Source organism: Xiphophorus hellerii, chromosome 23 (genome assembly GCF_003331165.1).
Source record: "Xiphophorus hellerii strain 12219 chromosome 23, Xiphophorus_hellerii-4.1, whole genome shotgun sequence".
NCBI lineage: Eukaryota > Metazoa > Chordata > Actinopteri > Cyprinodontiformes > Poeciliidae > Xiphophorus > Xiphophorus hellerii.
Genome location: NC_045694.1, coordinates 824,158 through 840,817, shown reverse-complemented (window position 1 = coordinate 840,817; position 16,660 = coordinate 824,158). Strand labels below are relative to the sequence as shown.

The 16,660-nt window shown below is 43.5% G+C and overlaps 1 protein-coding gene across 4 annotated transcripts; it reads right to left on the bottom strand.

Moving 5' to 3' along the window:
• Window positions 1-295: 295 nt before the first annotated feature.
• canx (calnexin) lies at window positions 296-16,397 on the bottom strand. Of its 4 annotated transcripts, none has more exons than XM_032554654.1 (16): window positions 16,295-16,397; window positions 11,918-12,139; window positions 11,746-11,819; window positions 11,174-11,232; window positions 10,925-11,066; window positions 10,773-10,854; window positions 10,495-10,687; window positions 9,376-9,565; window positions 8,732-8,845; window positions 8,501-8,657; window positions 7,399-7,614; window positions 6,566-6,685; window positions 5,368-5,448; window positions 5,122-5,242; window positions 4,965-5,041; window positions 296-2,911 (listed from the first exon to the last, which is right to left on the bottom strand). In XM_032554654.1, exons 2-16 carry the CDS (start codon window positions 12,134-12,136, stop codon window positions 2,855-2,857), a joined length of 1,902 nt encoding a protein of 633 aa, XP_032410545.1. In that variant the 5' UTR covers window positions 12,137-12,139; window positions 16,295-16,397; the 3' UTR covers window positions 296-2,854. The 4 variants fall into 4 exon arrangements, with proteins under 4 accessions (XP_032410545.1, XP_032410546.1, XP_032410547.1 ...); XM_032554655.1 differs by having other exon boundaries at window positions 5,122-5,239; XM_032554656.1 differs by lacking the exon at window positions 5,368-5,448.
• Between the last annotated feature and the right edge of the window lie 263 nt (window positions 16,398-16,660).

The window sequence follows — 16,660 nt, the reverse complement described above, 5'->3', positions numbered from 1 at the left end:
ACCTATAAACTTTGTCAAAATGTATCTTAGATTGTAACTAAATAATTAAAACAAAAAAACAATAAAGATCAGAAGTTTAATTTATTAAATATGTATATATATATTTAAATATACCCCTTCTGAAGCTGCTACCCTCACAACCCGACCCCGGATAAAGTGGAAGAAAATGGATGTATATATATATATATATATATATATAAGTATTGGTATCAATATTGGTGATACTGGCCCTCCACTACTTATCAAATTAACGGTACTCTTTCCAGCTCTGAATAAACAAACTGCAGCCGTTGGGTCTGTTTCCATTTAGCCTTTTTTTATTCATCAAAACAAACATTTGCTTCACCGACATCAGGCTCCTCATCACAGTGTTTCATTCACAGCCGGGCTTTCTGCTGCCGGTCGCTCCAAACCACCAGAGGAAGTAAAAACGCAGCAGATACAGTGTTCAGCTCACAGTCGGAGCGCGGTCAGCCCCCAAACTCACCGTCCAGATCAACCCACGGACCGGCCAATCCCAGCGGGCGTTCACAGACCAGGCCGCCCACCAGGACTTGAGAAACCCCCAGCAGGAAACTGTTTGGCTGTGAAACCCCCCTCACATGATCAACCTCAAGAAAATCCTGATTTTTACATCTTTTAACAAGAAAACAACATATTCTAAACACAAAAACAGAAGTTTGACAAAAAAAGTGAAATTAAATCATTTTTAGACATTTGCTCCATGATTTCTATATAAGCCTGAAGACTGGGGAGGACCTCTGGGACTTCAAAATATTTAAACTTCTACAAAAAACCTGTTAGAAAACATCAGAAACTATTGTCCCTCAGAGTTTAAGCAAAAGCAAAGAGGAGTCAGAGGAAACGCTTCGTAAAAACATCATTAAATCCAGTTCAACTGCACAGAAATAACCAATGAAAAGTCAGCCAGCTCAGGCTAACTCATCTGCTGCAGGTCACATACTGACTACCGAGACCTACTTCACAGAACTCCGCTGAAAATGATTCCTTTAAGGCACAGGTGTCAAACTCCAGTCCTGGAGGCCCAGCTGTCCTGCAGCTTTAAGATGAGCCTCTGCTGCACCACCTGGACAGAATAATTAGGTCATTAAGGCTCTGAGGCCTGATCTACACAAGGTCATGAAGGGTCACCCTTCATTCCAGTGTTTTGTACCTGTGGCTCATCTAAAACCTGCAGGACAGCGGCTGGAGTTTGATACCTCTGCTTTAAGGGAACGGTTACAGAGCAGGATTTTATTGTTTCTGACAGATTATCAGGATTTTTCTCATTTGGTTCCATTTTTATTTCAAGCTGTGCAGTGATTGGATGAAACAGAGGTCATGTGTGACATCATGATGAAAGTAACAGGAAGCTCAGGAGCTACAATGGAGACTTTAGCACCACCTCTGGTAGTTGGCAGGACAGGACACCTGAGGTTCTGACATTTAAATAGGTCAAAACTTGAAATATATAATTTATTAAATATAGAACTATATGTGCCTCAATTATATGTGGGTGATTTAATTTCACAAACTAGATTTCATGATTTAATAAATTATTTCATGTTCCTGTGCTGAAGCACATCAATAAAGTCACACGCAGTGGGCGGGATTAAGGCAAACTGACATCTGATTGGCTCCTTCAAACAGCAAGTCAACTTCTGCCCAGTTAACTGCAACTCTGAGGTCGATATTTTGGAAACGATCAATAAAAATTTATATGCTACAAATCCTGGAGGAGAAACTGCAGCCTCTACTTCTGTGGTTTGAAATATTGCTGATAAATTCAGCAGCGCTCACTGTGATCAGGCAGGATCACAGTTAGCCCCGCCTGCTAGCTAACAGCGGCTAACAGTCTGTGGGGAACGCATTAGCGAAATCTCAGACCAAACTACACATATGGGCGGGAGTTTGTAATAAGTAAATAAACAATTTAATTGTTAGTAAAATCATTCCACAATTAAAGTGAAAATTTCAATCTGAGAGTCGGAGCTAGCAGGGAAGTTGTGTTTACTTGGGTGTTTGCAGCAGCCAATCAGACGTCAGGGTCGCAGCTTCCATAATCCCGCCCACTGAGTGTGATAGGTCAAACTGACGGTGTAAGTTCAGCCATGATGTGCTTCAGAGCACGAACATGAAATAATAAAATACATCTAATTGAGGCACATATAATTAAATATTTAATCTTTGCTGCATTTATTTCCAATTTTTAAAAATTAATGATATATTAATGACATTTTATCATGATTATTTCAGCAGTTAATTTAAAGTGTAGTAGAAAGGGGGCGGAGCCTCTGTGGTGCTGAGCTGGAGGAGGCAGGTGAGCCAAACATCCAGGTGTTTCCTGTCTGACCCACCGACGGCAGACAGTGTTTCAGGAAGAAGCCAACAGACAGCTAGCGCTCTAGCGCCGACAGGACAACAACAGACATGGAGAAAAGTCGGAGTGTTCCCAGTTTAAGCCTCCTCCAGCCGCTAAGCTCTGGCTTTATTAGGCAGCTAGCAGGCTAACACTGAAGCGCTACGGTTAGTAGTTGGTTATCTGTGGGCCGGTTGGTCAGCTACCCGTCCAGTCCAGCGGGGCGACCGTCTTCCTGTCAGCAGGCTGCTGATTGGAGGAGCAGACAGAACGTCGCCCCCTGCAGGTTGGAATGATGCAGGAAGTTTTAGTGAATCTCAGTTAAGCTCTAAAACAAAACGTCCAAAACCGGATCGAGCTGGAATCGTCGTCAAATTTCTGTCGGCTTCGCTGCTTTTACCAGATCCGTTCAGGCTTCGTGGCCTCAGGAAGGAGGAAGAGGAGGAGGAAGACGAGGGGGGGGAAGGAAGGTCAGGAGGTCAGGGTTCAGAGCTATCAGTCCTTTCTGAGCCTCCTGCTCCTGGGAGATCGCCGCAGAATATCGTCTTCTTTCTGTGGATCAGAACAAAATCACCATTTAACCCTCCTGTTATGTTAGTTTCTGAGGTACAGCAATAATGTTTGTGGGAGTGTTTAATCATGCAATAATGCCAGAAACCAAAACATTCCTCCAAAACGTTTTTGTATCCGATTATTAACTCCAATACTAACAATTTCAATCAATATTTGTGCAATTATATTTTTTTTATTTCTCAGAAATTAAGGATCAATAACAACAACCTGCTCATTTACTCATTTGGACATAAAAAATGGAATTTACATTTTTAATGTCCACTGAAAAAAAACCTAGACACAAAAAAACTATAATTTCCTTGAAATTGATCTTTTGCAAATTTCTCTATATTACACTTTTGTTTTTTTCATTGGGTGATTTTTATAATTGAACTTGTGACCTGTAACTGTAACACTAACTGTAACTGTTACACAGTTACCTGTAACTGTTGACCCTGAACACAGTGTTCAGGGTCAAATTGACCCGCTGATTAAAATCAACATAATGAGTCATATTTATGTTTTCCTCCACTTCTGCTGAGTGTCACTCAGTGTGGGTGGAGTTTGTCCACAGGAACAGAAAAGATTCCCGTCAAAAGTTGTGTGAACACTTTCTGCTTTCTCGCAGTTTCCTAGTGAAGTAAAGAGAACAGTGAGAAAGTGGGCTTGTGTGTATCGGGGTGTGCATGTATGGGTGAGGTGGGGTGTGTTTGTGTGTGTGTGGTGGGGTGTGTTTGTATGTGTGTGGTGGGGTGTGTTTGTATGTGTGTGGTGGTGTGTGTTTGTGTGTATCGGGGTGTGCATGTATGTGTGTGTGGTGGGGTGTGTTTGTGTGTGTGTGGTGGGGTGTGTTTGTATGTGTGTGGTGGTGTGTGTTTGTGTGTATCGGGGTGTGCATGTATGTGTGTGTGGTGGGGTGTGTTTGTGTGTGTGTGTGGTGGGGTGTGTTTGTGTGTGTGTGGTGGTGTGTGTTTGTGTGTGTGTGTGGTGGGGTGTGTTTGTGTGTGTGTGGTGAAATATGGTTCATAGCTGCAAGGAAACGTATAGAATTGGAAATTTTTTAATCTTTTTTTGCACTTTAACCTGACTGCCGGGTGAAATTGACCCGAACAGTTTCTATGTAAAAAGTAGATGCGGAGGGGGTGGGGGGGTGGGGGGGGGGTGCAAATGTGTAAAATGAATACATTTTCAATTTATATGTAGAGGGCAGCTATTAAGACAAACAGAAAAGGTTTCATGCAAAAAAAAATACTTCCAACTATTTAAAAAAAAAAAAATTTAACTTTAAAACAAGTCAATTTGACCTGGAACATAATAGGAGGGTTAAATTATGTCACTATATTTAACTGGAAAAATATAACAGTTTTTACCTCAAATTACTGAAACATTTCCAAAATGTGTTGGTCTCACAGAGTCACTTCCTTCCATCTAAGTATTTTTTAATCTCAGAACCAGAACCCAGGAGGAACACTGTCAGCTGGGTTTCCATCAAAGGTTTTGCTTTAGGAACATTTTTAATTATTGAGTTGGAAAACGTTGATACAAACAGCACAAATGGGAAAAAAAAAACTAAACTTTGTAAAAACTAGTTTTTGCATTGGCTTGAGGCCAGCCTTCGTTTTTCTGAAAACCGTTAATGCGCTGAAGCAGAAACAGGTTAGCTGCCATCTACTGGTGGCTCTGAGCCTTACCATAGGCACAAAGAAAAAATATCTTCCTTCCACTTCCTGTTTATTCCAGCCTCATGTTGGCACCGATTAAATCCCGTTCTGAGTTTCCTGTTGCATTCGCTCCAAACCAGCAGACAGAAACGCGACAGGAACATCTTCCAGATTAAAGCCTGACGCTAAACTGGACCTCAGCTTAGCTAATCTGCAGGGCAACAGCTCCAGGTTGATGGTTACACTGTAATTAGTGATGCTGCGGGCCAGATCCGCCTCCATCAGGCCTGGCGTTAAACCAGAAGGTTTCAGACTGACTGCGGCGGTTCCTCCTGGTTTTATCACACCAGAACCACCAGAACCCAGTCAACATGAACGCAGTTCTTCCTCACCTCTTCTGTCGTGGCCTCATTCTCTCCCTCCTCTTCCTCAGCAGCAGCCTCTTCTTCATCACTCTTGTCCTCTGCAGCTGGAGGAAAATAAACCAAACGGTTACAGAACCAGAACTGGGGCATGACCAGAACCGGGTCAGTGAGAGAGCTAACCCACCTGGACTGCTCTTCGCCTCCTCATCCTTATCCTCTTTCTCCTCATCCTCCTCTTCCTCCTTCACATCAGGCTGAGGTTCATCCGTCTTCTTGTATTCAGCTGCTGGAGTCTTCTTCTTCTCCTGCAGAAAAACAGATTCATGAACTTTTCATCAGGAAGAGCCGTTAATAAGCCGCTCTTCATCAGCACTACAGCTACGCCACAACAAGCTAGGCTAGGAGGAAGAGGAGGAAGAGGAGGAGTCACCGGCTGGAGGCGTCCGGCTCCCTTCAGCTCCTCCTGTAAGCTGGTGAGACTCAGCGAGTCCTGAGCCGACCCGGAGGAACTCTGTGGACACCCATCATCATCATCATCACAGATCAGAATGCCACTACAGACATGTTGCAGTGTGACGTCACAAAAAAGCTACTAGCTAACAATGGCTAGCTTTGGTTTCAGCTGTCAACATGATGCTCTAAATCTTAAATGTGCGTCGGATATAAGAAAAAGACAGTGCTTTGCTAGTAATTGTAAGGGAGAGGGAAGTAGGTCAGCTATGCTAGCTTGACTGTGACAACCTTAACATGTGGATCTGCTGCAGAAATGAGTGTTTTGGTTCAGTTAAAAAAATAAGAAAAAAAACAAAGAATAAAAAATAAGGCGACCTAAACAACTCTGACAGATCATCCGTACAGTAGGTGTTTAGATTAGCTAATCAACCACCGTTGTGCTAGATTAGCTATTAGCAGTGGTAACTAATAGCAGCGGTAGCTAACCTACCACAGCAATCACATATTAATAATTGCAAATAAACATCAAGCCTGTAAACATAAAACTGTAACCGACTGAATGTTCTGCTCTTTGTGTGGGAAATGTTTGTTTTTTGGTACTAAATCCTGAAACATTAGTGGCGTTGTTAGTGGGTTGCCATGGCAACGAGTCTGCATGTAGCATAGGCGACACACAGAGCGAGGGAAAAAAAAGAATCCAGCAGTTCGAAAAGATGTTTTAATTGTTTTTCTGCGTTATTTTTCCCTTTGCGTGGCGCTCTGCACTGGATTAATAGTCTCTTCACCTCCAGGTTTTATTTTGTTAGCGGTTCTACCGGCAGCGCCGCTACGGATGGAAGCTAAAAGTAGAGACTATTTGCCCTCCTGCCTTGTGCACAAAATTTCTGGATGTAAACAACACGCAACGTGTCTGTAGTGATGCACAATGAGATTATAAGCTGTAATTTCAGGGAAACATTTTAAATATAAACAGTAAATAAATAAGCTGAAGGTGTGCTACTGCAGTGCTTCGTAATCATCATCATCATCATCAAAGAGCTGCAGGATCCAGCCTGCTAGAAGATGATTGGTTAGAATAATCGCCTGAAGCTTTAGAGAAATCCTCCCATCTTTCCTTCCTTCAGAGAAGTGAAGGATCACACAGGAAGTTGGAGGTTCTGTGTGTGTGTGTGTACCTTGCCCGTGCAGCAGAAGACGATGATGAGGACGAGAGGAAGAGCCACAGTGAGGACGTAGACGATCCAGAGCCAGGGTCGCTCCTCTGCAGCGGTTAGCATCTGGGCTGCCAAACCCGGCTGAGAACCAAACATAGATCCACTTAATTCACACACATTCCTGTCTTCATGCCTCAGCAGAGTCCGGTCTGAAGGACCCTGAATTTATCAGCAAAAACTCCTGAAGCGGTTTCATTCAAGCTTCCAGAAACTCTGCAGGACTTTATGTGACCAACAGGAGAGAAGTGGAAAATACCAACATGTGTTTTAGAATGGCCTAGTGAAAGTCAGAGCTGAACCTGAGAATCTGTGATATGAAAACTGATCCGCTGGAGATCTGCAGCCAGAGTCGGTTTTACTGAGAACTGCTGGGTATAAAAACACGCCACACTTTTCAGATTTTTAAAATCTGTAAACAGCTTGAAAGCCATAAATAATTTTCTCTCCACTTTAAAGTTGTGTTGCTCCGTCACATAAAATCCCAATAAAACACATGAAGTGTGTTAATGGACCATGATGCAGATTAGAATGTCTTAAGGGTGTGTATAATTTCACAGCTTTGCTGCAGGTCAAATGAAAAAAACAAACCAAAAGTTTCTGCAGAACTAAGGCCAACTGACGCGTTTATTTCAGCTTCATCCAGAGCTTAAAACAACAGGAGGGAGAAAAAGGAACTAAAGATTCTCGTCATGAACAAATGAATCAGTCAGTCAGTGAATGATTCAATCTGAACAATGAGAGAAGAAATCGTCCAGCAGACATTTTGTTTCCAGATTTGTTCTTTGTGGACTCACCTCAGCAGCGCCCTCCGCTGCCTTCTTCAGCCCCCAGCTGTCGGCGGCCCAGCGCTCGGCCGTGTTGCGGTCGTTGGTGATGAAGAAGTTGTCGAAGAAGATGTCAGAGGTCATAGACCAGAGCTCGAGCCCCAGGGCGCTGAACGGCGTCATCTTGAACGGCTGCAGGTCCTCGAAGTAATCCGGGTTGGGGATCTTCCTCGGCTTCCAGATCCCCTGACGGAGCAGCAGATTTAATATTTCAGAAAAATATTTCACATGCGGATACAAGAACCCGAACTTAGCACAGACGTTTTGAGTGACTAGCTTTGTAGAAAAACTCCCGTTCACCAATAATGAAAGTCAAGATGGCCGCCATGGTCAACAAGGAAAATTTATTTTTGCACTGAAATTGTCAATATTTGTCACAGATTTAGACTTTTGGTGTTAAATCAGATGTAATTGGATCAGCAAATAACTGATTTGTGAATATTTTTTAGATTTTTTTAAAGATGGCTGCCATGGAAAAGTTATTTTTGAACTAAAATCAATAATTGGATAAATGTGTTTGGTGTCAGATCATAGCCTACATATGTTGAACCGTAAAAATTTAATAATTTCCTGACCTTGTGTTTCCTTGTCCTGGTGTACATTTTTCAAAATGGCCACCGCTAACAGTTTAATGTTGGCAGAAGCTAACGCTAAACTGCTAAATATGTAAAAAAAAATTAGCAGAAGCTAATGCTTAACTGTTAAATGCATAAAACTATAAGAAACTAGCGCTGACCTTTGCGCTATGTCTTCTCCTTCCAGTTGGGGACTGGTGTGAGAAACAGCAACGTTCTCAGTTTCTGATTTTGCTAAATATTATTACTTTATGACTAGGATGGCCAAATCCAAAAACATATGATGTGACATAAAGATCCTCCAAGTCATGAAAATGGGGAGCATTTTATGGTATTAACTGGTTTTAAAGGCTCAAACATGGAAGCCATCTTGAAAAATGCTGATATCCATAGTTGATAAAGTTTCACAGTAATATGGTGCACTAAAAAACCCAGAAACACCGTCAGAACCACTTAGAGGAACCGGTCCGAGCCCATCTCAGTGTATCAGAACCCACCTGGTAGTTGGGGTTGTCCACCATGGGGGGCTTCCACTTGCCCTTATAACTGGGGTTGTCAATCATTGGCCGCTTCCAGGGGCCGCAGCCGGGGGCGCTCTCGCAGGCGGGGTTGGGGACCTGAGGTGCCTCCCATTCTCCGTCCATGTCCTCATCCCTGCAGGAGACGGAACTGTCACGGCTGCCAAGCGGGGAGGGCTGTCAGCGGTTCAGGTTGCCATGGTGACTCACCAGTCGTCGGGTTTGATGGCATCGGGGTCTCCGATGTACTCAGCCTCATCGTCCAACCAGCCGTCCGGTTTCACGGCGTCTTCATCAGGAATCTGAGCAGGAGCGTCCTCGTCCCTAAGAAGAAACATCATGAGCGACGGCTAGTGAAGCTAACAGCCTTCATCACATCGTCACACTCCTCTTCAGCTATGCTAGTTCACACGGCTAGCTTAACTAATGCTAACAGCCTTATTCCTGCCTGTGGGACTTTGCTTAGATCAACTCTCTTCTGCGTTGATTTTTTTTTCTTCAGGAATCTTGGTATTCAAAATAAATCTTACTTCCTGTATGTCTCAGAGATCTGGACTCGGATCTTAGCTTTTCCCTCCTGGAATAAGTTTTCTTATCAGAAAATCTCTTTTATGCTAATGATACTGTGCTGCACATGTATAATTTCATGATGAACATGAAGACTGTCTATATATTTTGTCAGGACCCAGGTAGCGTCCAAACACAGGAACAAAGCTTATCAAACTAAATTATGAGCTTTAAGGACTCTGGATGAGTAAATTAACTAGATCTGCTTTACGTAATCAATTTTAGCCAATGTAACCATGGTAACTGCGCACAGAAGAAGAAAAGGTGAAGTAACAGCAGATTCTGACCAGTCTTCGGGTTTGACGGCGTCGGGGTCCTGGATCTTTGGCCTCTCGTCCCAGTCCTCCGGTTTGTGGTCGTCAGGGTCCTCAATCTCAGCTGGGGGATTGACGGGGGGCGTCATGTCCTTCAGCAGGTTGCCGCTGTTCACCACGGTCTGATCCACCAGAACCTCAAAGCTGTTGTCGGCGTTCACCACTGGGGGGCGTCGGAGCACAGTTATACTGTCAAAACTGTGTGTATACTTGTTTAGCTAGCTCGTGAGGACTCACTCTTAACCTCCGACATTGTGAGGACATTTTGCCATGTACACATTTAATTTCACAAGTTCTGAATTAAATTTAAGACCTGTATCATGACAGAACTGTACAAAGAAATCTACATTATTTTTATTTAAGATGAATACACGTCTTAAATGCAATATTCTTGTGTACATATCTGTGTTTGTGCATACCATAAATTCTGGACTACAGGGCACACCCGATTAAAAACTGCATCCTCTAATTTTGGAAAGAAAATAAATTTTGTACTTGTGTAGGCTGCACCGGATTTTAAGCCACAGGTGTCCCACGTTGTAACGTGTGACACTTAAAAAGATATTACATATGAGGGTTTTTGAAATTGTGTTTTTGATTTGCTCTTAATTTATTGTACAATTTCATTGGACCTCTGAGAACTACTTGGTGTGCTGTTACGAGGCAAAATGTTTTTACTGGCATATAAAAAAATTAAAAAAACACGCATTAGCTGCACCTTAGTATAGGCCTCAGTATTCGAAGCGTGGGAAAAATGTAGTGGTTTATAGACCGGAATTATACGGTAGATATTTCTTGTCTGTGTGCATTTTGTTTTTTTTTTATGTATTTTGTGTATTTGTGTCTATGTGACTGAAAAAACTGAATCTGCATGACTCTGAATATAGATTAAAGACACACAGCCTTTAATCTACATTAAAAGAAAATATAAATTATTGTCTATATTATCAAGAATTTAAAGTTTTACATTTAAGAATTTAAAACTTTTTAAGGACACAAAGGCACCCTGTCAAAGCAAGTCCACACAAGTGCAGTGAGAGAGGAGTGTGTGTGGGTGGGGGTGTGTGTGTGTGTGTGTGTAAAGTGGCGTACCCAGGGTGTACAGGTGCGTCTTCTTGTCGGTGAAGTAGGACCGCAGGTCGGCGTCGGGTTTCTTGGCGTGCTTCTCCTCGTACTGCCCGGTTTTGGGGTTCTTGTGCCTGAAGATGAAGTGCAGCTTGTAATCTTCTCCGCACTTATCGGGTCCAAACATGATGGTGTACGCCGTCTTGTCCACAAATTGGTCCTGCAGGGACAGAGATCTCAGTGAGATTGAAACCCATTTGGACCGGCACCGCTGCCGTCTCTTCAGCGGTGAACCCAATACTGACCAGGTCCAGGCCGGGCGTCTCGCTCAGCAGCTTCACGTAGGCGCCACCGCAGTCGATCCCGGACTGGAAGTTCACCTCGTACCTGGACACAAACACCTGTCAACGGGTTCGGGCAGGATGGAGCAACGATTCTGGTTCTGATCGGGTCTTACTGGATGACGAGGGGCATGGAATCGAAGGTGAAAGGTCGCAGCAGTGGGGCGGAAATGGCGTGATGTTTGGCTCTGGACATCAGGACCAAACCTTTATCGCCGGGCAGCTTGGTGTCCTTCATCTCCTCTACGGCCCATTTACCTGTCCAAACACCATCATCATCATCATCACCACTATCAGCCAATCAGAGGACAACGTCTCATCCGGAACCGACGGTCCGATTCCGACCCAGAAAGAAACAGACATACCATCGTACTTTGCGATCTCTTCATCTGCATCATCCTTCTTTGCCTTGGATAGAACCCACCTGGAACCAAAAACAAACCGGGTCAAGGAGAGCTACCGGGTTCAGATCAGAACCAACCAGGTCCAGATCAGAATCAACGGGTCAATAAGAAATACAGAGTTTGGATCAGAACCAGTCGCTTCTCTTGACCCAACAACCATAATGGTAAATGGACTGAGCTTATGTAACGCTTTAGAAATCAGAGCGCTTTACGCCAGAGTCACACTCACCCATTCACACTCACATATTCACACACACCCATTCACCCATTCACACTCACATATTCACACACACCCATTCACCCCTTCACACTCACACACACACATTCACACACCGACACGCAGATCGGTGCAACTCGGGGTTAAGTGTGTTGCTCAGGGGCAGGCCGACATGTGGCAAGAGGAATCGAACCTACAACCTTCCGATCACAAGATGACTACTCTACCCACGGAAACCTCTTCGTCTGTATCGGCTCTTGCGGTCCGGTTCAACCAACCGGATCGGAACAGAACCAGGTCAGGTGTGTGCGCTCACCCGTCCAGGGTCCCCCGGTCAAACGACTCGGCGAAGAAATGTTCCCCCATCGGTTCTGGAGCCTTGTAGGTCACCTGAACAAAGAGGAACCGCACGTCCATCAGGTTCTGACTGGCCGGACCTCAAGGGTCCAAACCGTCGGTAACCACGGCAACAGCACCCGGCGGTTCACCTTGGGCGCAGCGGGGGCTTTTGGTGCGGGCGGGGCTTCTTCCTCCCCGTCCAGCTCGTCGTCATCCTCGGTTCCGGCCAGGTCCAGGTCCAGGTCCAGGTCGTCCTCCACGTCCGCGTCTTCGTCCCGGTTCTGGTCCTGGGCCTGGCAGGCGGGCGCCAGGCCGAGGCAGAGCAGGCCCACCGCCAGCAGAACGAACAGCAGCGCCTTCTGATGCATGGTCTGCAGACAAGCACAACATGATGCAGCGCTCCGTCGCCATGGAGACCACCCAGCCCCACAGGAGCGGTTGGGGTCCGTCACCATGGAGACCAGACAACCCCACGGGCCGCCTTAATGAGATTACACCCTGTGGGATTACAGCACGCACACCCACCCACACCGGTGTTTACAGTCATTAAGTGGGAAAGCTATGCCCCACCCCCTGAGGAACAACCAATGCGAAAGTGGGCGGGGCCAAGAGTTGGAGGGGCGTGGCCAAGAGTAATCTGCAGTGACTACTTTAAAAAGCTTCTAGAAAATAAGTTCAGGGGTCCATCCTTTGTTTGAACATCAGCTTCAGTAACATTTTTTCATGATAATTTAATTTTTGTTTCTTATTAATCGTTTTTAATTAACATCAGTTTCACATTATTGTAGTAACAAAAGCAGATTGTTTTTTAAAATAACAGTGAGGTAAACATTTAGCCCTCCTTACTTGGAAACACCTGAATAATTTCTGCTGTTAGCTATCAAAACCTCGTGATTTGACAATCAGCTGGTTTGCTGTTACTATAGTTACAACAGCGAACCGGTGAAGCTGGACAAACAGTAGGATGCCACAGAAATAACCAAGCAATATTTGAACTAGATATTAAAAATATATATATTTAATCAGGTTTAACAGCAGCATGGAGGCATGTAGGATAAAGACAATTATGAAAACAAAAAAACAAAAATTAGGAATATACTTTACAGAAACTACATCAAAATACTGTGCAGCAAACTATTAAAGTACATAATGCAAAATGTATGAAAACTCTTCTGCCAACTTAGCCACTTTTTCCAAAAAAAAAAAAAGAAGCAAATTTAGCGACTTTAATGGTGACAGCATAGATTGCTCTGCCATGAGAAAAGAGCTCGCTATTCTCCTGTTTTGCCACCAGGGGCGCCCCTTTATTAGCTGGAACTCAACTGTTCGGCCTACAGAGGGCACCACTGAGGCAGTTTGAGGTCAAATAATGGAGAATTAAAACAAATTTACAGGAAAATGTAAAAAATCTGACACAGAATATAGATGAACAGGAAGATTTATAGTGAGATTACCAGAGTTACACTTTAAACGTGATCAGATGGTTTTAATAACCGCTGCTGCAGAAATGGATCCGTCAACCACTTTAGGAGCCATTTGGACCAGTTCAGAACCAGAACAAGAACCACTCCAGGTTCTGGTTCCTGAACAGAGATGGGTCAGAGCAGCTGCTCATTGCCGAGCAGAGCACGGTTTCCCTCCTGGAGGGAGGTTACCATAGCAACCTGCTCCGTTCAGGCGGTGTAAAAGCAGAACCACCTCAGCTTCCTGTTGCCTAACGAGATTCCAGCCGCCGGCTCTGATTGGCCGGTAAATCAGACGCCTAAATCCCAATCCAGAGCGCCCAGGAGGCGGGACTTCTCCGCTAATCTGATGTCAGAGTCAGCAGGACCTGCTCCAAACTGGGTTCTAACTGGGATCTAACTGTTTCTGACTGGTGCCAATTGGCCCCAACTGGACCTAATTGGTTCTAATTGGGTTCTGACTGGGTCTAATTAGTTCTAATTAATTGTAACTGGTTCTGACTGGGTTTTACTGGTTCTAACTGGTCCTGGGATGTTTTATCACTGCTGACGGTCGCGGTGCTGAACTCATCCAGTCCTGATCCGATCCAGAGCTCAGACGGCTGAGGCTAATGCGTCACCCAGCAGGTCCGACTGGTTCCGACTGGTTTCTGTTTGAACAGAGCGGCTCCCTGCAGCCGGCATGGAGGAGAAATCCAGAAAAACGGCTTTTTGTGTCCAGTAAACGTTTCCGTTTAATTCATCACGCCTGCCTTCAAAATAAAAGCACAGCAAACTCAATCAGGACGAACCGATTCATCATCGACCCAGTCTGGTCCAGAAGAACCATCAGAACCTCAGGTTTTACTCTCATTTATGGGTAAAAATATCAAACATCTGATTTATGTTTTTATTAAAGCTACAAATTAATATTTAAACCTCGAATCTTTGACGTTTCAGTCGTTTAACTTTCCTTCTGGTTCTGCTCAGTTTAAAATTAAATTATGTTCATATCAGCACCTCCTTTCTGCTGCAGCAAGATGTCCAAACACCAGTAGATACCAGAATCATCAGAACCGGCTGAATCTGCGGTGTCCAAAGTGTGGTGCGGGGGCCATTTGCGGCCCTTGCAATAATTTTATGTGGCCCTGACTGCAGATTAAGGACGGCATAAAGTTGATGAACGTTTTATACGTTTTTAGAACGAGATCTTCTGAAATGGAAAATGTTTGGAATAAAAGTATTTTTTTCTTATTAGCCATGTTTGATTTTAATATCACTGAAGTTTTTCCATCAGATTTTTGCACCCAGTTATTAAATATAAGTAAAGACAGAGAAGATTTTAGAAGAATGTTCTCGTTAATTTAAATTAAAAACATTTTCTAAAAAAAAAAAAACATTCGACCAAAATAAACCTGAAACATTTTATTAAAGAAAACATCTGGTCTGTTTTCTGCAATAAATCATTTTTGTTTGTTTTATTAAAACTTTGCATTTTTAAAGATTCATAATATTTTGTTTATTTTGAGATAATGAGCAAAAAGTTGGTCTGAATATTTCTCATTTACAGTTTAGAGATTAAACATCAACCTGACAAAGTTTTCCATTTACGGCTCAGATCATCTTCCTGAGGACGGACCCAAAAGAACCAGAACCAGAGAGCAGGAAAACGGGCCGGGCCAGAACCAGAAAGAGGAAAAGCAGCAAACAGACCAGAATTTAAACTTTATGTTGAATCAAAAATAGAAAATATTTCAATTCTTTTGAAACAGAACCTCCAGGTCCAGTTTGTCCAGAACCAATCAGAAATCTACTGGGAGTGGACGTATCTGTCTGCTCTCTGATTGGTCAGAAACCAGGAAGTCCTCCAGCAGTGGGAGACTGAAACACTCTGGAGGAAAAACTGGAAAAATCCTCAAAGTTAAACTGGGAAAACTGGGAGACGGACCAGGATGAGAACTGGGTTGGGAAGTCCAGCTTCCTGTGACCCAGTTAGAGTCTGATGATGGCTCTAATGGACGGGCCGGAGATATGGAGGTCCAGACAAAACCAGGTTTATTTACTACTGCAACTTATACACTGAATGAATATTATAATAATAAGAAACGTTTCATGCAAATATCTGAAAAACTGCAGAAATTACTGAAAATTTTAGGACAAATATTCGGTTTTCAGGTCTAAATTTTTTTTAAAATTTATTGTAACAAAATAATGATCATTTTAAAACAGGTTAGATTCATGGCTTTGGGGAAATTTTATTGATTTATTTTTTAGATTTGGCTTAGTTTTGTAGTTTAATTCCCATTTTCAGTTGTAAGATGAACTGGGCTTCCTGGCTGAAGAAAATGTCTGGTACCAATTAATTCATTCATTTATTTTGACCACCAAAACCTAAAGTGCTTAATAAATGCTGTTTGTTGAGCAGTTTGCAGAACTATCCTAACCTGACATTTAAATGAAGCAATGTCCTTATTACGGGTCATAAAGTTTTACAGTGTAAACGGAGGAACATAAAACAAGCTGCCTTCATTTTAAACTTATTCTAATGATATTTTTGAACCACATTGTACTGGTTTTCAACTTTTAGGCTTCTTCGTGTGAATATTAATGAACAGAAAACAAATAATTTGTTTATTACAGAGACTTAAACTCATTGTGACCTATAGCCGCCTCTAGCTTTTTAATTTTAATTAAACTCCAGTTTAAGCCTCCTAGGTCACTGCACATCCAGCCGAGCAGCTCCGGTTTTTCTGGATGTTTCAGCCTGTATTTAAACACCAAACCGGCTCAGAAAGCTGCTTTTTAGACAGATTAAACCGTTTCTGGATCATTCTGGGAGTATTTTGCGGTAAAAAGCCTCCAGCGGACCAAGCTAGCAGGCGGTCCGGGTTCACCTGCGGTTAATTAGCCCCAGCTAGCCACTCCGCTCCGACCCACTCCCCGCTCCATGTTTACCCTCGAGAACCCGCAGACAGGGCGCTACCTCCAGCCTCACATCCAGAATCAACCCGCTCCTGTCCGGAAAAAGCCGCATTTTTCTGTGTTTTCCAGTAAAAAAGCTAATTTATCGCTTTCTTCACTCACCTCAAGCTCCGTGATGTGACCGCCTGGGAACTAGTGAGGAGGGTCACGTGGGAGAATCACTGGGAAATCGCCGCCTTCGCTGGACGCTGATTGGCTAGCCGGATCCAGGGTTAGCCGTTTCCTGTCAAATGGCAGCCGCTCATTGGTTGCAGGAAAATCTCTGTCGGACAGCCCGTCTTACAGCTGAACCTCGTGGACGGCGATGATTGGCGCAGCTGTCACAGGAAATGTGCGCTGATTGGCTGTAGTAAGTCTTTCGAAATCTGAGAAATGGTTTGGGCTGAGACTGAAACAGATTTTATGGTAAAATATCATTAATCGAAAATCAATATTGAGGTTTGTTTTTAGCAACAGGAAGCCTTTATT